This window comes from Petaurus breviceps, unplaced genomic scaffold, assembly GCF_028583685.1.
Source record: "Petaurus breviceps papuanus isolate PSGF00001 unplaced genomic scaffold, PetGlider_PUasm1.0 90503, whole genome shotgun sequence".
Lineage (NCBI taxonomy): Eukaryota > Metazoa > Chordata > Mammalia > Diprotodontia > Petauridae > Petaurus > Petaurus breviceps.
The window spans coordinates 1,390,462-1,416,554 of record NW_027187265.1 but is presented as its reverse complement, the minus strand read 5'-3'; the positions used below and the strand labels follow the sequence as shown (position 1 = coordinate 1,416,554).

Sequence of the window (26,093 nt, the reverse complement as noted above, 5' to 3'; positions counted from 1 at the left end):
TCCTTGTACCAAATGACACAGAATGAAACCAGCAGGATCAAGAGACAACAAAAAAAGCCTTTATTAAGGGCTTACTATGCATAAAGCAGTATACAATACACACAGTGGCTATAGCCAAGTAAATGAAAAGATCACTAAAGGGAAGTAGAGCTGTGAGACACTGCAAAATGAGTGAAGATCTTGGAAAACAGATAATATAACAGAGAAGGGGGGAGTCGGGGCTGGAGAGGGGTCCTATTAGGACAGAAAGTTGGATTCTCCGTACCTAAATGTTTTGCTTAATTGTTTTTATATGTCACAAGGAAAGGTTCAGTCTAGAGGAGGACAGGGTTTTCCCTCCAGAAATAAGTGATATAAAGACAAAAAGCATCAATAAAATCCTTTAAAAATAACTGCTAAAAAAAAAAAGAAACCCAGTTGTTGAAAAGGGAGCATAGCCTGTACTTGATTAGGGCCAAGATCCAAAGCCCCGAGTTTCAGATCTATCTTTGGCACTGCCTTTTGTATACCTCAACCCCTCTGACTTCCTCATCAGGAAATGAGGATGGCTAGCTAACTATCAGGGTGAGCTTACTACACAAGGGAGGGTCATGCTTCCTCTTTTGTGTGGTTTGGTCCAGTGTATTTTTTTTCAGTACTCTCAGGTGAAGGAAACAGGTGACTACTGTTCAGCGAGGTTACTAAGAGGTCAAGCTCTATGGTATTGTCTCAGGGACTCATATTACTGCTTTTTCCAGCCTCTTATGAAAGGGCCCAGAGAGTAGGTTCTTTCTTCACTACCACCAGGCCTCTGAGTTCTCATCCTACCACCCTAGAGGGGTTGAGTTCACATAGCAAAATAGGAAGAGGCCCTAGACCAGGAACACTTAACCTTTTTTTAATGTCATGAATATCTTTGGCAATCTGGTAAAGCCTTTGGAACCCATCTAAGAATAATGGTTTTAAATGTACAGAATGAAATACGTAGGATTACAAAGAAAACCAAAGTCTAGAGAAAACAAAGATATTTTCTCTCCTCCAGTTACTAATCTTTGTCTTAGACTTTCTGATTTCCAGAGTTGTAACTAGGGTTAAGTGTTTGAGGCTTTGTCCAAGGGCACCAAAATTTCCATGGCCCTGACAACATTTTTATTCTTTCAAGAGCATAGAAACAACTGAATCTGGAACCTACTGATCAACCAATCATAAAGGTTAATTCGTTTAAAAAGGGAACCACCCTACTACATTTTGTGTTGCTTGCCCCAGGTGCCAAAATTTCTAGCCAAGCCTCTGCTGATTCCCTAGCTTAGCTGGGCTCAACCCACTAATTCTTGGCTGCCATCCAGGCCATGTCACACACTGCCTCCTGCTCTTCAAATATTGTAACTGGCTACAGCTCAAAACTGCCTACGACTTCATGGTATAAGAAATTGCTCAGCACCCACAGTCTTCCCTTGGTTTTGGCCTCTTCCAGCTCCTGGGGAGTGGCCCAAAGGAGACAGATTTTCAAGGAGAGGAAGAAAGTACTGGCAGAGTTTGATAAGAACTTGGTAGTGTTTTTTTGTTTTCTGAATAATATTTTATTTTTTCCCAACTACATGTAAAAACAATTTTTAGTATTTATTTAAAAAAATTTTTGAATTCTAAATTCTTTTTCCTTCTATCCCCTTCCCACTCCCTGATACAATAAACAAATTGATATATGATATGCATGTGTTATCATGCAAAACTTATTTCCATATTTGTAGTTTTGTGAAAGAAGACAGACTAAAAATTAAACAAATCCAAAAAAAAAATAAAGTGAAAAATTGTATGCTTTGATCTGCATTCAGACTCTAGCAATTCTTTCTCTAGAGGTAGATAGCATTTTTTTTTCCCATTGTGAGTCCTTTGGAATTGTCATGGATCATTGTATTGCTGAGAACAACTATGTCATTCACAGCTGATCATCACACAGCATTGCTATTAATATGTACAATCTGGGTTCCGTTAACTTCACTTTGCATCAGTTCATGTAAGTCTTTCCAGGTTTTTCTGAAACCACCCCTCTTGTCATTTCTTATAGCACAATAGAATTCCATTACAATCGTATACCACAATTTGTTCAGCCATTTCCCAATAGGTGGACAAGCCTTCAATTTCCAATTCTTTGCTACTACAAAGAGCTGCTACAAATATTTTTGTACAAATAGATCCTTTCCCCCTTTTTTTGGATGTCTTTGTTATACAGACCTAGTAGTGGTATTGCTGGATCAAAGGGTCTTATGCCTTTTGGGCATAAGAACTTGGTAGTTTTATATCAACCCTGGTTACCCTCCTCCAAGATGTATGTTCTGAACAGTGCCTGGAACATAGCAGACACTTAATAAAATTTCCTCACTGCTAGATTGAGAGGGAGGATGAAGAAGGGGAGAGGAGAAGAAGAAAGCAGGAATGGGAGAGAAGGGGACTAGAGGAATAGAAGGGAAAAAAAGATCCCAGGTTTTCTAAATCCATTATGTGGAAAGATTCCCTATCTCAAGACATAAAAACCCAAGGTTATTAGTTCAAACTCTGTCACTGATTCACTCTCTGACCCTCAACAGGTAACTTTCCTTTTCTGCCTTTCAGTTTCCCCATCCATCAAACCTAGGGAGTTGGGCTAGATAATTTCTAAGGTTCTTTTCCACTATGACATTCTGTGTTCCAAGGTCCCTCCAAACTTCTGATAGTCTAATATCTCATGTCCAAAGGTTTCTTCCAGTTCTAACACTCTGTGTTCTAGATTCTGAGGTTTCTTTTCGAGTTGGCATTCTATGATCTATATTCAAAGGTCCTTTCAAACTGTGACATGTTGTATGAGTCTACAATTCTCTCCAGGCTTCCAGTCACTTAACCTCAAACTGATGCTTCACACTTCCATTCTATAGTTGTCCTTCTGACTCATCCTTGTCTTCCAGCTTCATTTCTCTTGCCACTCACTCTTCTGCTAGGAGTCAACCTTGCTTTTTCAAGCATTGTTCATCTGCTTCCCAGCCAACCAGCCCCCCTGTTCTGAAGATTTGCTTGTCACAAATGAGCATTTACATATACCTTCATTTACTCATAACAGACTTACAGTGATTCTTTTTCACAGAGAAAGGAGGTGTGTGTCTATGCAGACCATAGGGAGGAATAGAGGGCTGTTTCCAGGAGTTTTGTATTGATAGAGCCCCAGAAAGAGTTCTGGACACATAGGCATGTAAATCACTTGGGGAGGAGGGGGAGAATATTTCAAGCTGGGTGTCAGGGAACTCAGATAAATATATTTGGTATATTGGAAAGAGCCATGGACTGGAAATTAGGAGACTGAGAAGCTGATGCTAATTCTCCCATTGACTATGGTTTTGGATCACAAACTTTGGGTGCCTTTTCCTCTATGAGTTTCAGGTTCCTTATCTGTGAAATGGAAGGGTTAGACTGAATTATTTTTAAAGGTTCCTTCCAGTTCCACCATTCTATGTCTTAGCTTCCTTCTAGCTCTGACAATTCTATGAATTATGCACAATACCATTTATCACAGGTACCACAAGGCCCTCTGCTCTTTTAAAGACCTCTCTGAGCCATGTGCATTTAAACATTGTTACCCTGCAGGATAATAGATTAGTTAGTTAATGTACTATAGACTCACAGATTCAGGACTGGAAGGTACCTCTGAGATCATCTCTGCCAGGTATTCTTAACCATTTTTGTATTCTGGACCCCTCTGGCAGCTTGCAAAAACCTACAGAACCCTACTTAGAATGAAGTTTTTAAATGCCTAAAAAAATACATAAGCTCACATAGGAAACCAATTATATTGAAATAGAGTTATCAAAATATTAAAAATTCCAAGTTCACAGACCCCCTTGAAATATATCCATGGACACTTTAGGGGTCTGGGAACCCCAGGTTAAATTATCTAGTCCAAGAAACTTGTTTACAAATGGGGAAACTGAGGCCTAAAGAGGGTTGTTACTCACCTTTGGTTGCACAATGATCTCCTGCATCTATACCAGCCTGCCTTTTCCTCTCCCCTGAAGAATTTCAAGGTTCTGGTTTTCCTATTCTCCTTCTTGGGGACCCCTATATTCCTCCCTCTCTGAACGAGTCAGGAGTGCACCTGGGAGGTCTTCTGGTATAGCAGTGGTCCAAAAATTCATCTTTTCATCTCTTTGTCACCTTCCTTGCTGGTCTCTTGTACCTTCTGGTCTTCCATTATCTAGAATTTCTTCCTCCTGAGGAAGCTCCTTCCCTTCCTTCAGTGATGGATGGTGAAAGTCTTCATCAGTTGACTTACCGCAAAGAGAGCTCATTTGAATTGGCTGGGGACCCCAGAAGCTGGGAAAGAGGAAACATTCTTTAGTATCTAGTCATAGACTCAGCCTGATTGCCCTCCACACAAGGAGAGAAAGAGGAAGGGAGAGAGAGGAAAGTGGGAAGGTGAGTCCTACAAAAAGCCCATTGAAAATCTTAAGAGTCTGTTTAAATGTGTCATTAATAACAACAATCATTATAAAGTGGAGGGAAGGGGAAGAGAAGTGAGAGAGGGAGGGGGAGGAGAAGCAGAGGTAGTACAGGATGCCAGCAGGAGCAGATGGGGGCAGGGGAAACCTTTCTCCCCCCCAGGCTGCCCAGACTACCTCCGCCACATCTGGCCACCTGAAGGCCCAGGGGAACAAGTGATGGGGGTGCCCTTCTCCACCTTATCCTAAGATCCATGCCCCATTTCCCACCCTTGGGAACAGTCATTCACACCACTTGGTTGAGCAGGGAGTCACCAATTTGTTGTGACAAGACGGAGGACCATCAGGTCTTAACCCCTATCCTACCATTATATCCTCTAGACCCTGCTGTCATTGCCATTGAACCTATTAGTGCATTCTAAGAAGGCCTGGGCCTTGCCATCCACTCTGCTGCAGGGTCTTCTTCCTGTGTGAAAGGCTTGAGAGCAGGAACTATCTCTTTTCTATTTGTAAGCACAGTTCTCAATATGTAAGAAGAGCTTTAAAATACCTTTTCATTTATTCATTAACTCATTTAGAAAAGAAGAATGGAAAGAGGAAGAGGGAGGGGGGACAGAAGATGAAGGCCAGATAGAGTAGAAAGGGGAGGGAAGACAGAAGAAGAAGAGAAGAGAGAGAAAAGGGTAAAAAATGGAGGGAATGGGGTAAAGCAAGCAGGGACAGAGTAAGGGAGAGGGAGGTGGTCTAACCTGGCCTCAGGGCTCCCTGCTAAAGTTGTATCCCAAGAAAGAGTAGATTAAAAGAATGTCCTTGTCTATGGGCCTAGAGTCACACACTGTCCAGTGGGGCATAAGGAGCATTCTAATGACAGGTTTCAGATTTATTTTTGAAATGATTTTTTTCTGAAATATTTTTTTACTTTGTGGCAAGAAAAAAGGACTCCAAGCTGAGGGCATAGGAGCCTGTGCTGGCTGGCCTTTACTGTGCTTGGTGGGACAAACTAGTGAGGTGTGGGTTCTTCTTTCCTCTCTCTTTCTTTTCTCCTACCTCCACCTATAGGGGTTGAGATAGGAGTGCCTGTTAGATTGTTGTTATAAGTGACAGTGTCAGAGGCATGATAGTGAGAGAGAACCTGAGGAAGGTGGAAAGCAGCTATAGGCTGAGTGAGACAGAGAGGAAAAGAGATACCTAGTGTGTTAGCGATCCTTGCTTAGCTGTGGGTAGCAGGGGTGGGGTGAGGCTGCAAATGGGGGGTTCGATAACCCCAGCTGTGATAGTGGGAGGCAGGCAAAGGCAGCAGAGACAGTGTTGGCCTTGTGAACAGGGTAGGTTGGTGGTGGTGTTATAGGGGTGGGGGGAGGCTAATAATAAAGCTCATTTATTTAAGTGTTTTTTGTATATTTTCTCATTTGACTACCATTATTTCACTAAGCTCACTGTTACTCAGAATCTCACTATACTGCCCTTTATTTTCCAGTCCTTTGCCTTCAGTCCTATCCCTGTCCATGCTCTGCTAGATCCCAGCCCTGGATTACTCCCATCATAGTCCCTGGCTGCTGAAGGGAGATGGGGAGGTCACACAACTGAAAGGACTGAGTCTGTTACAAATTTGTGTTATCTCATCCAAACTGGACTCTCACAGCAGCCAGGCATTCCTTTTACTCTTCCCAAATAGATTCTCTATCCCACTGCCCACAGGGACCATTCTAAACTTGCTCTTCTCAAAACCCCCCTATAGGGCAGCTAGGTGGCACAGTGGATAGAGCACTGGTCATGGAGTCAGGAAGATCTGAGTTCAAATTTTACCTCAGAAACTTGACACTTACTACCTGTGTGACCCTGGGCAAGTCACTTAACCATGATTGCCTCAAAAAATCAAAACAAAACAACAAAAAACCAAAACCGTCCCCATACCCTATCCCTTTACTCTCAGAGCTATCAACCTTGCTTCATACTTTACTGAGAAAATGGAGGCCATTTGTTGTGAATTTTCTCTTCTTTTCTTTTCATTTTAAAATATTTGATGTGATACCCAGCTCTTTTCCTCCTTTCCTCCAATCCTTTATAAGGAAGTGACCCTTCCTTACAAGTCCAACTTCTCTGCTAGTACCTTGGATACTGTCCTCTGTATCAAGTCTAAAAGATTGTTTCCATATTCATTTCCCCTCCCTTTAATCTTTAATCCTTTCTTATCTACTGGTTCCCTCCCAGCTGCCAATGGGAATACACCCTAATATCTTTGGCTCCTAAAAAAAAAAAGAGCCATCACTTGACTCTTACCATCCTCTCCAATTATTGTCCTATATCACTCCTTCCTTTCACAACCAAACTCCTAGAAAACAACAACCACCACAGCAGCTGTTCACTCTCACTTTCCTTTCCTTACATCTCAGCCTTTTGCATTCTGGCTTTCAGCCTCTACTCACCTGGAAGGCTCTATCCAAAGTTTCAGAGGATCTCCTAATCTCCAGCATTGATGGCCTTTCCTCTTACCTCATCTTCCTTGTCCCCTCAGAAGCATTTACCACTCTGCTACCACCTTAGCTTACTCTCTCTCTAGTTTTTTGCGGCCCTGCTCTCTCCAGGGTCTCCTTCCTACATGTCTGACTTCTTCCTCAGTCCTTTTTTTTTTTTAAGCAATGGGGGTTAAGTAACTTGCTCAGGGTTACATGGCTAGTTATTTCTGGGTGTGGTGTTGAGTGTCTGAGCCCAGGATTCGATCCCCAGGTCATCCCGACACTGGAGCCGGTGCTCTTACTCACTGAGCCACCTGGCCACCCCTAAGCGATTGGGGTTAAGTAACTTGCTCAAGGTTACACGGCCAGGTGTTTCTGGGTGGGTGCTAAGTGTCTGAGCCTGGGATTCGATCTCCAGGTCATCCTGACACTGGAGCTGGTGCTCTTACTCGCTGTGCTACCTGGCCGCCCCTCCTCAGTCCCTTTTGCTTGCCCATAGGATGCTCCCTACCTGTGGCTGTTCAGCAGACTCTGTCCTAGGCTCTCTTCAGTTCTCTCTCTATACTCTCTCTCAGTACAAGCCCAGGTCCTATGGATTTAGTGATCATTTCTATGAATGTGACTTATAGATCCAACCCCAGTCTCTCCCCTGAGTTTCAGTCCTATATCACCAATTGTTTTGTTGAGGTTTTGGGTTTAGGAGTGCTTGAGACATATTGGATCCTGCCAAATAAATTCGACTCAAGCCTTCTCTGAGCCAAAGTAAAGCAAAGTTTATTAAAGATTTGCCATAATGGGTAGACACTTAAGGAACCTGAGCATTCAGGATGCTTGTATTGACAAGCTGGCCAGAACAATCTGACACAGACTGAGTCTGAGCACCTTCATGGAGGCAATATGAATTTTATATATAGAAAGACTGTGGGAGGGATCTAGGGTGGTCTAGAGGAAAGGTTTGGGGAGGGTCCTGAGGAGGAGTCTAAGGAGGATCTTGATGGGACTGAGGTCAGACTCCAGGAACCAAGAGAATGGGGTTAAGGGTGGGAAGTAGTTGAAGGCTACCTGGAGATAACAGACTGTGGAGAGCTAGGATAGTTTAAGGGTAACAGATTCAGTCAGAGTGATAATGGAAGGCTTATGGCCTCAGGCTAAGGCCAGATCCAGTGGGAAGATTCAAGGAGTTCAAGGGAGTTCCCAGAAACTATGCCCCATCAGTTTTTTGGATATTTTGAATTGGATGTCTCAGAGACATCTCAGACTCAATATTTCTAAAACAAAACTTGTTATTTTACCCCCTCCTTCTATCTTCCTTTCACCTTCTCTAGGTTTTTCCAAACACTGCTCTCTTGGCTCTCCTCCTACCTGTCTGACCTTTCCTTCTCAGTCTCCTTTGCCAGATCATCATTCATATCATTGTGAAGAGGCCCCTAGGTTCTGTCCTGGATCTTCTGTTCTTTCTCCATATATTCTCTTTCTTTCTCTTTTATTCTCTTTCTTTTTTCTTTATATTCTTTTCATCATTTCCTACAGGTTTAATAATCATCTCTACAGGGATAGCTCTTAGTTCTATACACACCCAGCCCTAGTCTCTCTCCTGATTTCTAGTACCAGATCATCAACTGCCTGCTAGATATTTTGAATGGGATTACCTGTAAGCCTCTTAAACTTAACATGTCCCAAACAGACCTCATTAATTCACCCCAATGCCTTTCAAACTCACCCCTCTCCCAGATGTTTCCAGATTTTATTGAGGGCACCAGCATCTTCCTAATCACCCAAGGTGACATCAGAGTTATCCTCTACTTCTCACTCTTTATCACCCTACCTATCCAATCAGTTGCCAAATCTTGTAATTTTGGGGGCAGCTATGTGGTACAGTAGATTGAATATTGTTCCTAGAGTCAGGAAGGCCCCAGGCCAGGGTTCAAATTCAACCTCAGACACTTGCTAGCTATATGTCCTTGGGCAAGTCGCTTCACCCTGTTTACCCCAGTTTCCTTTATATGGCAAATGAGCTAGAGAAGGAAATGACAAACCACTCCAATATCTTTGCCAAGAAGGCCCCCCAGTGGGGGCATGAAGAACCAGATAAGACTCAAACAGCTGAACAACAACATCAACAACATTGCCTGCATCTCTTCACTTCTTGCTACTCCCTCAACCACCACCTTAGTAAAGATTCTTGTCCTCTCTTGCCTGAACTATTGTAATAACCTTCTAATTATTCTCTATTCTCTGCCCTCTCCAACTCAGCAGCACTCTATCCACTGAGTTACCTAGCACAATACACTGAAGCAAGCTGAAAGGACAGAGGCATGGTATTCCTGAAGTCAAAACTAAGTGGAGTTCCTTCCAGCTCTGAAAATAAAGATGGCTGGAAAGTTCTGGAAAATACTATAAAGGCAGCTTTTGGGAGGAGCTTATTGTTCCACTCTTCAGTCAGAGAGGGGAGGCAACTCAAGGTACTAAGGGGGTATTGAATATCAAAGCTGAATCGATCTCCCTTTTGAGAATGAGTTTTCAGGAGATGAACTTATCCTGGTGGAGCCATGTTTTTGTTTGGTTGTTTCAGGTTTCAGTTGTGTCCAGCTGGTGAACTCTTGGACCATACTATCCATGGAGTTTTCTTGGCAAAGGTACTAGAGTGGTTTACTATTTCCCTCTCCAGTGGCAAACAGAGGTTAAGTGGCTTGCCCAGGGTCACGCAGCTAGGGTATTTATGAGGTTGGCTTTGAACTCAGGTCTTCCTGACTCCAAGCCCAGAACTCCAAGTCTAAACTAAGCAGGGAGATTGATGGAAAATGACCAGCTCAGGAGCAGCTAGGTGGCACAGTGAATAGAGCACCAGCCCTGGAGTCAGGAGAACCTGAGTTCAAATTCAGCCTCAGACACATACCCTACTAGCTGTGTGACCTTGGGCAAGTCACTTAACCCCATTTTGCCTTGTATTTCCCCCTCAAAAATAAAATGACCAGCTCACAGTAGCCTCCCAGACTGGTTTGTGTGAGCTCCTCCCAAAGACCCAATTCCCCATAGTAGAAAACTTATGCCAGAACTAGATGCTCCCCACTCCCCCCACACATATATGAGTTCCCCCTCTACTCCATAGGGGATTTTCCTGAGGGCCAAATGATAGGAGGGGTGAGGGAGCCACACTTTTCCTAGGAAGATAAAGCACCAAGCCCATCCTTCTCTATCCATGCCAGAGTGGATAGCGTGCCAGACTTACAATCAGGAAGACTTGAATATAAATCTTGGCTCAGTTGTGTGACTCTGGGCAACTCACTTAACCTCTCCCAGACTCAGTTTCCCCAGTTATAAAATAAGGCTAGAGCAGCTAGGTGGCATAGTGGATAGAATGTTGGGCCTGGAGTCAGGAAGACTCCTCTTCCTGAGTTCAAATGTGCCCTCAGATATTTATTATCTGTGTTACCCTGGACAAATCACTTAACCCTGTTTGTCTCAGTTTTCTTACTTGTAAAATGAGCTGGAGAAGGAAATGGCAAAACACTCCAGTTCTGCCAAGAAAACTCCAAATGGGTTCATGAAGAGTTGGACACAACTGAAAAAAACAACATGACAAAAAAAATAAGGATATGGATAGTACCTACCTCCCAGGGTTATTGTGAGGATAAAATGAGTTTTGCAAAACTTAAAGTGATATACAAGTGCTGTCTATTAGTATTATGATATCTTAATGACCACTTTCTCACTGTAACCAATGGGGAAGCTTTCCCCCCTAAGGTTCTTCTGCTTTCCCCAGGCCTTCGCTGTGGGAACATTCTATGACTTTGCAAACCCCACTAGGTTCACACTTTCTAACCCTCCCCATGCTTAGGAATCCTTCTGGCTTTGAGAAACTAAATCACTGCTTGAGCACTGGAGACCCAAGTAGACATGAAAACATTATCTCAGGCTAGATTTGGAGTCATAGGACCTGTGTTCATTTTTGGCTGTTACTTATTCCCTGTGTGACTACGTGATTGACTTCTCTCTGGGCCTCATTCCTTCCTCTGTTAAAATAAGGAGGTAGGTTGGACTCTATACCATCTTGTGTCCCTCCAGCTCTGGATCCAATGATCCAGTTCTGCATGGGAATCCAGGGAGACAGGGAACCCATACAGTGTCTTTGGTGGGGGATCTCTGACACAAGATCACTTCTCAATGTCTTCCCCAACCAGAAGCAGCAGTAGGGACTTTGTGTTTCAGAGACACTGGACAGAGAGGGTGTACCCTTGTAGGGGAAAGGGGGTGGGAGAGAGCCTCATTAGGTGAGATAATTGAATCTCATGTTCCAAGCCTAAGCTGTATCAGAAAAGAGGGGAGATCTAGGCTCTCCCCAAGTCTGTGGCAGGGACAGGGCCTCTCAAATTCTCATTGCCTAACAGCCACAAAGCCCAGGCTGGTTCTCTTGCAAGCCAAACCCTTGATCTGACAGAGGTCGAGCAAACCCTTTGTTCCTTTCAAGTCCTGCTTCTCTGTGGCAGCCTGGCAGAGAGAAGAAAGGCAATAGCTTTTCTCTGTGAAAAGAGCCAGCTTGGGGCTGTTCCAACTTTTAACAAGCCTTCCCTACGAAGAAGGGGGAGCTTGGTGGTTAACATCAGCAAAGGCCTCCCTCAGTCCAGGTAGAAGGGATGTGCTTGGGTGGCAGGCTCTGAAGATGAGGTCAAAGGGTCTGTTTAATAAGGGTTTGCAGATATCTCTGACCCTGGGCAAATCATGTCCCTTTTCTGAACCTGTTTCCCCCTTGGTAAAGGGCGGAGGTTGACCTTGGTGATTGTTGAGGTCCATTACAGTTCTGACAGTCTATGTTCCAAAATTCTATCTTTGACATTCTATGTTCTAAAGTCCCCTCTGGCTCTAAATTTCTCTGTCCTTAGTTCCTTTTCACTTCAATTGTCCATGTTCAATGTCCTAAGATACCTTTCTACTCTTACATTCTTTGTTCTATGTTCTAAGGTCTCAGCTCTGACATCTCAAATTTGAAAGTTCTTCCCAGATTTGACAGTCTAGGTTGTATGTTTTCCTTCCAGCTCTGATATCTGACATTTTAAGGTTCCTTCCTGCTTTGTCATTCTGTCTTTTCAAGGCCCTTCCTGCTCTGATTTCCTGTGATTCTATGGGTAATATGGAGAGGAAGAGGATATCCCAAGATAATGTGATGTTGCGAATGGACGACGGGCATGCTACTTATCATTGCGCTATCTAGAATGTGATATGGCCATTATTCTCCTTGTCCATAGCCCTGTGGCAGTCTGGTGGTTGTACAATTTCTGTTTCTGATTCTTGCTGTTTTACATGAAGCTTAGGCAATGAAGTTTCCCAACCTGCCAGCCAGTGATTCAGATCCAAAACCAATCGCAGTGTTTGCTGTGGGTGATGTGAAATTAATGATGGTTATTAAATAATAACGACAGAGCCTGGCATTTCTATGGATCCTTTTCTCACCAAAGCCTCTCACAAATTAGGCATCCTATAAATGCTTTGTCTGCCACTGAAATGCAGCTCCATCTGGGGGGAAGGCAACATCTGCTGAACAGCTGCATTGGGAAAGAGGCAGTGGGCTGACTGACAGTGTTACCTAATTCAATTACTTTAGTTGGGAGTAGTAACTCCCATAGGGAGTTGCTAGGCCTGAGGATGCCTGGTTGCCCAAATCCAACCTGTTCTCTTCTCCAATGGCTCGGCCAGGTGTGAAGCTCAGTGTCTGGACGTAGGCTGAAGCCCTTTCCCAGGACTCTGCACCCAATATCACCTGGGGGGTCAGTCACATGCCTGTTAATTCCAGCTGCCCACCATCACTCTGCTGTATGAAACTCCTTAGGAAGGAGGTCTGGCTGTAATGGCGACAATTAAACACTCAGACAACTGTTGGACCATTTGTTTACTATGGCACTCAGAGCCTGTTTGGCTTGTTGTTTTGGCTGTTTCTATTTTAGGCTCCATTTCCTAGAGGCAGTGGGGGGTGGGAGGGTGGGAACACAATGAATTCTGGTCTGTTTCACAGAAAAAGATGGCTTGTAGAATCTCAGATTCCTAGAATTCTAGACTCACAGGATGTTAGAGTCTCAGAATCTTGAAATGCTGGGATCTTGGGATTATTGAGCTATAGAATGTTAAAATTTTAGCATCATAGAACTACAGAATTTTAGAATCTCAAAGTTAGAATCTCAGTTTTTTCTAATCCTAGATTGCTGAGCTGGCAAAGAGAGCACCCCTAAGTTCAAGGCCTGAGGTTATATAGCTTGCAGGGCAAGTACTGATCATTGGAGCAGTCATATTCTGGGATGCCACAACCTCAGCCTCATCTATCAGCATTGCCACCTGAAGTCTATTGGAAAAGAAGTAGGTTTGAGACTTGATTCGTGTTTTCAATGAAGTTCTAGGAAGTTGTGAGTCTGGTGCGTTTTGTTGAGTAAATGCTGTATTTTCCTCTTGATTTATACAATCATTTCAGAGAGGTCCTTTATCATTCCCGATGGTAGATGTCGTCCAGCAATTGAAGAATGTGGATTATTTTTCTGTTATTTTACTGTGAGACTTGGAGTGTGTGTCCTCTCTGGACCTCAGTTTCCCTATATGTAGGACAAGGAGCTTAGAGAAAAAGGTTTTTAATGGTCCCATGCTTAAATTCTGTGAGTCTAATTTAGTGAAACACTTTTAAGTACTTGTTATGTGCCAGCCATCTGTAACAGGTTCCATCTTTTTTTTTCTTTCTGCACCCTATTTCGTTCAATCTTTAATGATCTGTAAGCAAAAGCATTTTTTAATTATTCAGTGAATCTTCATTGAATTGGTACCTTACCAGCTCAGCCTCTCACCTCTGCTGCCGTCCTCACTCCCTTCTCCCTGGAATCAGTTGCTAAGACTTATTGACTTTATCTACACAGAACCTCTTACATCTATTCCCTTCTTTCTACCCCCCGTCCACACCATCCTAGCTCAAACTGTCATTACTTCTTATTTGGTCCAGGAGTAGGGAACCTGTGGCCTCGAGGCCACACCTGGCTTTCTAGGTCCTTTGGTGTGGCCTTTTGACTGAGTCCAAGTATTACACAACAAATCCTTTTATTAAGGGGATTTGTTCTGTGAAGTTTGAATTCCATCAAAGGGCTGCACTTGAGGACCTAGAGGGCTACATGTGGCCTTGAGGCTACAGGTTCCCCACTTGCTCTATTCCTATAACCTCTAATTGATCTCTGCCTCTCTCTTTCCTAATCTATCCTCCACATAGCTGCCAAAATGTTAGAGGTCAGAGAACGTTACTCTTCTGCTCAAGAAGCTCTACGGGCTCACTATTTCCTGTAGGGTAAAATAAAACTCCGTGTGGAATTGTACAACCTGATTTTCCAGGCTTATTTTCCATTGCACCTCTTCACATATTCCGCAGTCCAATCAAACTGACCTTCTTGCTGTTCTTCATATATAGCAATCATCTCTGTGACTTTGTATAGGATCCCCCCCCCCGACTTCCCCTGCTACCCAGCTTCACTCAATGTCTAGAATATATTCCCTTCTCTCTCATCTTTGCCTCATTGAATCTATAGCTTCCTTCAAAGTCCAGCTCAAGTTTCATCTCCTTACATAAGGCCTTTCTATATTCCCCTAGCTTCTGGGTGCCCTCCCCCCAGTTATTTGGAATTTACTTAATTTTTTTTCACTTAAGTATTTTGTTTTTTCTTCTTACCTTTCCCCATCATTGGAAAAGAGAAAAACGAAATCTTTGTAAGAAAATATTCATAGTTGAGCAAAACAAATCCCCACACTGGCTGTGTAAAAATATGTCCCAGTCTGAATCTTGAGTCTGATCTTTCTGTCAGGAGCCGGGCACCTGCTTCATCATCAGTCCTCTGAAATCATCGTAGTCCTTTGTTGGTCAGAATCCTTAAGTCTTTCAAGGTTGTTCGTCTTTGCAACGTTGTTGCTATTGTATAAATTGCCCTCCTAGTATTACTTCTGCATCATACAAATCTTCTTATCATTTCTTATCAATCCTCTCATCATTTCTTATGGAATAATGATGTTCCACTGTTCATATAACAATTTTTTCAGCCGCTCGCCAATTGATGGGCATCCCTTTAGTTTCCAGTTTTTTGCCATTACAAACAGAGCTTCTATAAATATTTTTGTACAAATGGATCATTTTCCTCTTTCCTTGGTCTCTTTGAGGTTTAGATCTAGTTGTGATATCACTGTGTCAGAGTGCAAGCATAGTTTAGTAACTTTGGGGGCACAGTTTCAAATTGTTTTCCAGAATGATTGGACCAATCACAGATCCATAAAGTGTATTAATGTGCCTGTACCCCCCCCATTTATTATTTTCCATTTTTGTCAATTTTGTCATTCTAAAGGGTTTGAATTAGAACCTCAGAGTTATTTTAATTTGTATTTCTCTAATTATTAGTGATTGCGATCATTGATAGCTTGGATTTCTTCGAAAACTGCCTACACATCTCCATTGACCCTCTATCATTTGGGGAATGGCTCTTATTCTTATAAATTAGAAATAGTTCCTTCTTTATTAGAAATAAGACCTTTATGAAAGAAATTTGCTAAAGAATTTCCCCCAGTTAGCTATTTCCTTCTAATCTTAATTAATTTAGTCTGCACCCTCGTTTTTGCAAAAAAAAAATTTTTTTTCATTGATGAAAATCCACCTTTTCCCTCTGATACCTCTCTCTCCCCTCCCTTTCCTTCTCTTGAACAAGAAAGAAAAACAGACCCCTTCTAACAAATAAGTAGTCATGCAAAATAAATTCCTGCATTGGCAATGTCCAAATATATACATATTGTGTTTGTATACATATATATGCTGTGCATGTATATATAGTATATACATATGTATGTACACACACACACACACACACACATATATATATATATATATATATATATATATATATATGTCTCCACCTGCCTCCTGAGCCCATCACCTCCCTGTAAGGAGATGAGTAGTATGGTATTCATGAGTTGTCTGGAATTGTGACTGATTTTGGTGATCAGAGTTTCCCACCTCTTCTTTATGAAGAAGAAAAGGGTAGTGAGAGAGAAGGAATATGACCAGTACTGGTGTTACAGGTTTGATATGATCTGCTTCTGTTGCCCCGCCCCTCTTCTCTTTCCCTTGCCCAGAGCTTAATCGCAGGTTCTTACTCCTTCTTTCCTTTTAAGCCTTTATTCTCAATCTACTCTCTATAGTTAGAGTTATTTGTTTAGACCTAATATCTCCCTTAATTTCCTCTCTCTCTCTGTCTTCTCTCCCAACCCTGTCTGTGTTTGTGTATATTCTTCCTTCCTTTGATGAATTTAAGTGAAAATGAGGTCAAAATTACCTTCTCACTCCATTTCTTCCTCTTTATTTGTAGTCTTCTACTTATGCACTCAAACTGTGAGAGAATTTTCTGCACGTTTTCTCTCATCTTTCATCTACCAGTATATTCTTTATTCTCCTCCCCTTATTATTTTTTTCTTAATTTTTACTGCATCTCTTCCTGGAATTCTAAAACAATTTTTGCCCAAGACTTGTTTTTCTTTGAGGCTTTCCTTGTAGGTGTTTTGGAGTCATTCTTTTCTTCTGGAGTTGTGTCTTAAGCACCCTGTCCACAGTGGGATTATTATTGTTGTTGTTGTTACATTTTGCTCATTCTTCTAAGCCTTGCTTCCTGACTTCAGATTTTGTCTTGGATCCAGGCTTTGCACACTTCTGGAGGGAACAACTGGGCCATGCTCAGTTCTGTTTTGTGTTCTCTTGGGTCCTGCTCCCACTTTCTTGAGATATTAAGTGTTGTGTTATTCCAGGATCTCAGGGACAGATCAGATGAAGACCTTACAAACTTTCAGTACATTAAAAACAGTCTGATTCGGGCAAAGTTTGATCACTGACCTCTTGGTCTAAGTTCTACAAGTTCCTACAAGTTTAGGTCTGAGAAATACAACTGTGGTCTTGCCCCTGCCTGGGACTCCAGTAGATTGTTGCTGGACTCAATCATTTTCTGCAGGCTGGAAAGCTCTGCAGATTCTGAGTAACAGAATTGTAGATCCCCTTTTTGGTCTGGACTTTCTGCCCTGGTTATTCTGCTGGAGGCTTCATATAATTTGGGAGCTAGATCTAAGACCATGTTCTATTCCCAGAGTCAGAGACACACAGTAGTCAGCCAATGGCATATGACCACTCCTTGACCTGGACCACCGCAGTAGGTGCAGGTCCCTTCCTCAATCTCTACTGAATCTATAACCCAACAGGGGATGGTGAGTAACAAGCTGCCAGTTGCCTCTTGTTTCTGCTCCCTGCATAAGGTCAGGCCCCTGTGTGCTGAATCTGGGACCTCTTCTTGCTTTGATGCAAAGCCAAAGGCAGGCCCTCATTCAATCCCTGTGCTGGAATGCTCTGGATATTTGTTCCTAACTAGACCTTGTGTGGAGTATCTGTCAACCTCTCTGTCTTTCTAGGCTGAACTAAGCAGGAAAATGACAACTATGATTTTTTTTTCTTAGATTTCACAATCAAAATTTGATCTGGTTTGTTTTCTAAATCTTTTGTGGATTAAATATGGGGAAGAGCTTGCCTGTGCTACCTCCTTCTGCTCTATGGCCTTGGCTAGTCTCCAGTATTTATTTTACACATGTACCTGTCATTTCCTCTAATAGAATGTAAACTCTTTGATGGCTGGAGACTGTTTAATATTTTGTCTTTGCATCATCAAAGCTAGGCATCATAATGGATGAAGCATTGAACCCGTAGTCAGAAAGACCTGAGCTCAAACTCTGCCTCAGACACTTATAAGCCGTGAGACCCAAGGCAAATCACTGTATTTTTCTTAGACTGTTTATTCATAGGAAAATAGGTGTGAGAGTAACACCTATCTTACAGAGTTTTGTGAGGACCAAATGACATTAATGTACATAAAGTGCTTTGCAAACCATAAAGAGCTGTATAAATGCTAGTTATTATTGTCATTTATCACAGTGCCTAGTATATGGTAGGTGCTTAATAAATGGATGCTGATTGATTGATTGATTAGGTGCTTCAGATTGGAGAGGCAGGGAAATGTAGTGGAAAGGGTTAGACTTAGAAGACCTGTGTTCTAATCTTGACTCTGACCCTTATTAAATGTATGACTATGGGTAAGTCACTTCCCACTCTGAGCCCAAGCTTTCTCCTATATAAAATGTGGAGGTTGGACTAGATAGTGTCTAAGGCTGGCCTGCAACACATATGGTCAGTGGGCCGCTTGTGACCCGCCAAAGGATTTCCAGCAGCCTGCAAAAAATGTAGGGTTGCCACTGCACACTCCCCTGTTTGTTACATGACCCATGGCAAGCAACTATCGTCAGTCTGTCTCTAGTCTAACTTATCTTCAGTACAAAGAAGTTTAGCCTATTTTAATTTTGGTGCCTACCTACTGCCAAGTTGTGCAGGTCACTCTAAGGGACCCCTTCCAGCTCTACCATTCTGTAAGCCTGTGGGGAGTGGGGCTGGTGGTGGGTAACTGCTTCCAAGGCTCTTGCCTTCAAAGGGTGAGACTTTAGAAAGAAGACTGGGGCAGTATGTGCAGGAATGATTGGAGGCAGAGAGTAGAGACTGAGCAGTCATTGCAATGTCTGGGCAGGAGGTGATGAGGGCTTTTGCTAGGGAATGACAGTGATAATGTAGAAAAAATCGATCCAAAGGAGGGAGGCTTGACATGGGTTAGTGACTGCTAAGTTTGTAGTTGATGAAGGAGGAGGAAGAATGAAATAGTTAGATTAAGTGATCTCTGAGGTCCCTTCTAACTCTAAACACCACAACCTTATGATTAAGGTTTTGATCCTGGATACATGGTGGAAAGTAAGGGAAGCTGTAAATGGAGATTAGCTAGACTAGGCTTAGGAAAACCTACCAAACCTAACAGATCTTGTACCTCCTACTGGGTTTTACTAGGAGAATATTTTGGAGATCTGAGGTTCCTTTTAGTGTTTCCTTCCTCAAAGTGCTAAGAACATGGTAGATGTCTAAGAAGAGCTCGCTTTTCCCAGACCTTTTGTCCTATTTTTATTAACTAGAGGTAGAGAGCCAGTTAGGTGGCACAGTAGATAGAGTGCTGGTTCCAGAGTCAGGAAGACTCATCTTCCTAAATTCAAATCTGACCTCAGACACTTTATTAGCTATATGATCCTTTTTTGTTGTCTCAGTTTCTTCACCTGTGAAATGAACTGAAGAAGGAAATGGCAAACCACTCCAGTATCTTGGCCAAGAAAACCCCAAATGGGGTCACAAGAGACTGAAAAATGACTGAAAAAACTTACTAGTCAAAATCAGGCCCCAGTCAATCACTGGGGCAAGGAAGTTCCCCAGGGGATGAAGGAACTCTGGGAATTTCCACCCTCCATTAAGCATTCATCTCTAGCATCCTGCTTTAATAATATGTTACAGATCCCCTGGACAGAAACAGGAAATAGATCCCAGATTTGGCTTAAAGGTTGTCTATAGCAGTGATGAGGAATTTTACCTTACTGTTAAAGAGTTCTGCCAAAAGAAGAATAGTTAGTAATTTTTCAAATTTCCTTAATGATACTTTTATTTTTCAAAAGGTTGAGAAGTCAACAAAGGGAAATTCCATTCTGAGTCTCATTTTCACCAAAAAGGTACCACAGTTTGCTGGGGTAGACATGGTGAGAACCTTGGGAGAAAGTGATCACATAATATTCATGATAAAGAAGTAGGGAAAAGCTGGTAATAGTCTGACATGCCCCCTAGATTTTAAGAAAGCAGATTTCCAAAGGTTTAGAGGACAGATAGGTCAGATTCTGTGGCCTAAAATTCTATAAGAGAAATCTACCCAGGAGGAAATGGAAATTTTCAAGAATTAAAATTTGGAGACACAAAGGGAAACAATTTTGATGAGGAAGAAAAATGATAGCTGTCTGAAGATACTGATTTGGAGGCATAGGAAGCTCCCCAGGCAACTTAGATAATTAAAAGTTTTATACCAAAAATGAAAGGAAAAGCAAGTAGTGGAAAATGAATTAACAAATCATGGAATCATCCTATAAAAAATAGTATTGGGTGTGAGAAGGCTCCAAATGAGTTGTGGCTGGCAAGGGTGGCTAAGGATGATCCATTTTTATTTGTTAAGTTATAGTGGGAGAAAAAGAGAATCCAAGAAAAAAATAGAGTCCCAGCCAAGGGTGGCTGGAAAGATAAGAAAACACAGCAAGACTGCCCAAGTCTCACTTTGCTCCTCTTTTTGTTGTCAAAGAGATTGTCCTTTGGACTGAAAAGACCAGAACAGAAAAGGGAGTTGGAGCAGATGGAGAGATGTACAGATCCTGGTTTCCACAATCTTCTGGTCCCCAGGTCGTTGCCTTCTTCTCCACCTCAACACCTGCCCTCAAGCTTGGGGACTTCAGCCTGTCTCGATAGCTCCTCACATACCCTGGCCTCCCAATTCACCAACTTGCTCAGTTCCCAGTGATCTGCATTTCCAGTGCTCTCTGGCCGTGTAATGGATGGTCCTATCCTCAATCTCATCATTACTCCTAACAGAGCTGCCTCCATGATTTTGAAATTCCCCCTTCCTGTCCTCTCCTCTCTCCATTTTTTCTCATTTTTCCTAAATATGTCTGTTGTTCTCACCCTAATCTTCAGTCCCTCTGACCTGCCCCAACTTTCATGGTTCATCACCACTGCTCTTCCTCACTTTCCTACTTTTGTAATTAGGATCCTATAGTTAATCAGTTATATACCATCTTCTCCTCTGGAATCCCTCCCCTTTTTCCCTCACCCCCATCCCAATCCTATCACTGCTTGTGCCTTGCCAAACTCCGACCCTGGGTTACCCCTACCATTTGCTTTCTCCACATTTATCTGGGTACTATTTAATGTCTCGGGAGGAAGTCACACAACTGTACCAACTGGGTCCATTACACATTTATGTTATCCAATCTCAACCCTGCTCTCATGGCTCATGGCAATCCCTTTATTCTTCCATGAGTGACTACTTCAGTTCCCACAGTGACTGTTCCAAATCTTTTCTTCTCTCCTTAAGCCTCCTACACTACCCTCTCCCTCTTCCCTCACAGCAGAGGATCTCAATTCCTATTTTATTGAGAAAATAGATGCCTTTTGTCATAAGCTCCATTTTCTCCTCATTTCTGTACCTCAAAACCCCTTGACATCATCCCACCCCTTCTTTGCCCAAATACTTCACATGTGCCCTTGAATTCACCCCTTTATGACTCCTCCAAGAATGTCTCTCTGTCATGCTCTCTCTGTCTCAGTCTATATGTTTCTCTGCTCTGTCCCTGTGTTTTTCTCTCTGGATCTGTCTCTCTGTCTTTCTCTATGTGTCTATTTTCCTATCTGTCTGTCTCTCCAGTCTCTCCATTTCTCTTGCCTCCTTCCATGCTAAATACAAACATGACTAGTCTTCCCACTTTCCTTAAAAAATCTTTACTTGACCTTGCCATCCTCTCATCCTATATTTCTTTTTCCAGATTCCTTGAAAAAACTGTCTGCATTCTCCTTTCACTTTTTCTCTTCTGGTTCACTACTCAGTCCTATGCAATACAGTTTATGATTCCATTATGTGAATGAAATGGAATTCTCCAAAGTTACCAAGGATCTCTCAGTCCTTTTTTCAGTCTTCAGCTTCTTGACTTCTAGGCAGCATTTAACACTCTCCAAGAGCCCCTCCTGAATATTTTATCTTCACTCAGCTTTTATGACTCTTGTTTCTCCTGATTCTTTTTCTATCTATAACTGACTGTTCCTTCTCTGTTTTCTAGTTTTGTTTTGTTTTGATTTTTCCTGGAGGGGGGAAGGCAAGGCAATCTGGATTAAGTGACTTGCCCAAGGTCACACAGCTAAGTGTGATCAAGTGTCTGAGGCTGGATTTGAACTCAGGTCCTCCTGACTCCAGGGCTGGTGCTCTATTCATTGTGCCACCTAGCTGCCCCTCCTTCTTTCTTTATTGGATTATTATCTGTCTTTGGTCCCGTTAGCATGAGTCTGTCCTCCCAAGATCTCTTCTGAGTCCCTTCCTTTTCTCTCTCTCCCCTTCCTTGGTGATCTCATCAGCTCTCTTGGCTTCCATTATCATCCCTATGCAAATAATTCAAATATATATATATATATATATATATCCTTAATCTCTCTCGAACCTTAATCCCACCTAATCAAATGCTTGTTAGACATCTCTACCATAGGTATCTCAAACCCAACATGTCCAAAACAGAATTAACAGCTTGCCCTATAAATCCAAACTCCCCTACATTGAAAATTATATTGACTCAATGGCCCACTGATCACAGCCCTCCTTGTCAATCAGTGTTGGGGGAGGTGTCATTCAGTCCTCTGATATTTGTTCCATAACCAAATCACCTCCTGCCTGTGACCTTTGTATCCCTACCTGCAGATTGCCATGTTCTTCCTAACTTGGGAAGGAACTGAGATGCAAGGGTCCTATCTGAATTGTTTATCTAATTATGAAAAGTTGACCCCACCTTGAAGTCATTGCTGACAGTTTTTACCTTGACATAATTATAATAAACTCTTTTAATTCTCTTTGCCCTATTTTTGCCTTGTCAATCAAGGTGAAAACCCAAAAGAAGAATTTTCTTTTTAACACCTATTTCTATTGAAAGCACCATAGGTTTTTACCTTCAAAGTTATCCTTGACTCATTCTTCCTCTTCAGTTCCCTGTCCCCCAACCCCAACAGTATCCAACTGTTTTCCAGGTCTTGTCAATGCTGCATCCACTACCTCACCTGTCTGTCCCTTTCTGTCCACTCACATGGCCACCAAACCAATTCAGGTGCCCATCACTTGCTTGGAATATTGGGGCGGTCTCCTAGTTTGACTCACAGATTCTAATTTCTTGTCCCTTTAATCCAACTTCCATGCAGCTGTCAAAATAGTCTTCTTAAAACAGTTTTGACCATTTTGCTTCTCAGTTCAACAACCCTCAGTAGCTAGGATAGAATAAATTCCTCATCTTGGCATTTAAAGACCTTCATAGTTTACATCCAGTCTGCTTCTGCAGGATTATTTCACATTAATCCCCTGCACACACTCTTTGCTTCAGCCAAACCAGTTTACTTGATGTTGCTTAGAATCAGAAATCCATTGACTGTCTGTGTGCACTCAGAGGGTGAACAGCAAGGTTTTGTTGCTAGCAAAAATACAGTATATAATAAAGGCAGGGATATGGACTAGTTGGGGGGTGGGGAAGTGTAAAGTGAAGAATGGCTTAGCCTTTCTCACATAGTTTTTGTTCTGTTCTCAGCTTTATTTGCATGTTAATCAAGAGGATTTGGGGAGTGAATGGCACCCAGGCTTCTGTGCCCAATGTTTTTTTTTCCTATGACTCCTGTGATTTTTTTTGTTTGTCTTGAGGGAGAGAAAACCAGAGTCCTTGAAATGGGTAGGGGATACAGACTCACAATCAGGAACATAATAAGAATTATAAAGAATTTCTAACCCCAAGAGAGTTTTCTGAGACCATGTGCCTCAATTCAGGATCAGACAGGGGAAGACAGAAAAGGAGATATAATCTTAGGCTGGGAATATTTTACTGGGTCTTCTTAGATTCCTGATTAGTTCTGGTGTCTTCATAGCCTTTTTTATCCAGTAAAAAAAAAAATCTGGGGGGCTTGGTGGTGCAGTAGATAGAGTACTGGGCCTGGAGTCAGGAAGACTCATCTTTCTGAGTTCAAATTCAACCTCAGACACTTTACTAAATGTATGACCTTGGGCAAGTCACTTCAACCTGTTTACCTCAGTTTCCTTACCTGTAAAAATAAACTGGAGAAAGAAATGACAAACCACTCCAGTATCTTTGTCAAAAGAATCCCAAAGGGGGTCATGAAGAGTTGGATGCGACTGAAAAATGACTAAACAATGACAAGAGAATCTACCTTTCTTTGTTAGGGTGTGATTTTCTAGTGTTGTATCTCAGTAGAAGGGAGTAGAGAGCAGTAAACCATCCTGAAAAGCTAAAAAACCTGCAGAGAGTATTAGAGAGCATTTTTGTTATCAAAGGAGACAACCAAAAGAAACTATGGAGAACAGATATGTAATCCCTAGAAAAGAGGATGTTGATATCTAGTGGGGAGCAGACATGGGAGGAGAGAAGCAGAGAGAAGCCCAGTGACATATCCAGAGGTATCAATAGTTTAATATAATGAGAAATGAGCTATCTTTGCCACATGCAAGTACTGACCACATAGGTCCCTACATGGGCATCCTCTATAATGTGTTCTGATCACATCTGTTCCTTATTGTCTGTCCTCATTACATCACATCACACACGTAAGTTGTAGGTATATATATATATATATATATATATGGATAGAGCATTGAGCCTGGAGTCAGAAAGTCCTGAGTTCAAATCCAGCCTCAGACACTTACTAGCTGTGTGACCTTGGGCAAGTTAATCTCTGTCTGCCTCAGTTTCCTTTGTAAGATAATAGCATCTACCTCCTAGGATTGTTGTGAGGAGCACATGAGATAGTATTTGTAAAATGCTTACAACAGTGCATTTTGTATAATAGCCCCCGAATAAATGCTTATTCCTTCCTTTTATTTTTTTTCTTGGTTTGTTTTTTTGGAGGGGGGAGAGCAGGGCAATTGGGGTTAAGTGACTTGCCTAAGGTCACATGGCTAGTTAAGGGTTAAGTGTCTGAGTCTGGATTTGAACTCAGGTTCTCCTGACTCCAGGGCTGATGCTCTATCCACTGTACAACCTAGCTGCCACCTTTTTTGGAGGGGTGTGTGTGAATTTGATTTATTAATATTTCAATAACTTTTAACATAATTGGTTCCCTTGTTAATCCCATTCATTTTATGCTTTAAAATCATTCATCATTCCAAGAAAGGGCCCATAGGCTTCACCAAAATATTTAAGTGATCCTCGACAGAAAAAAGATGAAAAATCCCTGAATTTTAAGTTTAATGGGCTTATTCATGAAGAAGTAGATTCTTTCCTTCATTTTCCTTCCTTTCTTGTCCTTCCTTCCTTCTGCTTCTTTCCTTCCTTCCTTCCTTCCCTCCTTTCCTCCTTCCTTCCTTCTTCCTTCCTTCCTTCCTTCTTCCTTCCTTCCTTCCTTCCTTCTTCCTTCCTTCCTTCCCTCCTTTCCTCCTTCCTTCCTCCCTTCCTTCCTTCCTTCCCCTCTTTCCTCCTTCCTTCCTCCCTCCCTCCCTCCCTTCCTTCCTTCCTTCCTTCCTTCCTTCCTTCCTTCCTTCCTTCCTTCCTTCCTTCCTTCCTTCCTTCCTTCCTTCCTTCCTTCTTTCCTTCCTTCCTGTATGTAAACCTTTCCCCACTGGTGGTGTGATAACCTATGAGAGAATGTACCACATGTGAGTGATCTTTTTTTGTTACTTAATTTGTGGTGTAGTTTGATTAAATGTCTTATGTTTTGAATTGTGTCCTCTGGTGGACCAGTGAACATAAATACATTAGTGGGGGCTTGTGAGTTAAAGTTTTAAATGAGTACTGAGCCATGGAATGCCTCGATCTTGGAATAGCTTTTCTAGGGGCTTAAATGTAAGGGGGATGTTCCAGGTGCTACACATGCTCTCTTCTATGCCTAGACTATATTCCCTACTCATCCCTACTTAGAATCCTTAGTTTCATTCAAGACTCAAGTCACCTGTCACTTCATACAGACTTTCCTGAGCCCTTTAGTTATTAATGTTCTCTCCCACATCAAAAGGTCTTATATTTATTCATCTGTATAAATGTTGCATCTTCCCCCAGGAGAATGCAGTCTTTGAAAGCAAGTGTTATTTTTTGTTTTGTCTTTTTATCCTTGGTGTTTAGTACAATTCCTTAATATCAATGTGAAATACATTAAGGATCTCAGATTTCATCAGTGTATTAATGTATATTGCAACCCATTTACAAAGTCTTACAGACTTGCCTGAGGTATAGAGAAGTGACTTGGCAATAGTAACTTTTTTTTCCTTTTTTGAGACTGGGTCTCCCTATTTTGCCCAAGCTAGAAATGCAGTGGTTTCTCAGAGACCTAGTCCCATTACTGATCAGCATGGGAGCTTTGCCTTGCTCTGTTCCCTGCTCCTTAGGCATCCTGGTGATCCCTCATTCCCAAAGGCTCACCATATTGGTGCCTCACTTCGTACAGACACCAAATTGGTTTTAACTGAACTCCTGAGTTCAAGCAATCCATCAGCCTCAGCTCCCCCTGTAGCAGGGA

General features: G+C 42.1%; 1 protein-coding gene across 1 annotated transcript in view; it reads right to left on the bottom strand.

The window, feature by feature from the left end:
- Window positions 1-1,535: 1,535 nt before the first annotated feature.
- Window positions 1,536-26,093, bottom strand: part of LOC138141827 (tyrosine-protein phosphatase non-receptor type substrate 1-like) — a 73,179-nt gene continuing 48,621 nt past the window's right edge. The window contains exon 6 of the mRNA XM_069062701.1: window positions 1,536-4,317. Coding sequence (XP_068918802.1) covers window positions 4,273-4,317 — 45 coding nt within the window. The 3' untranslated portion in view covers window positions 1,536-4,272. The remainder of the gene's footprint in view (window positions 4,318-26,093) is intronic.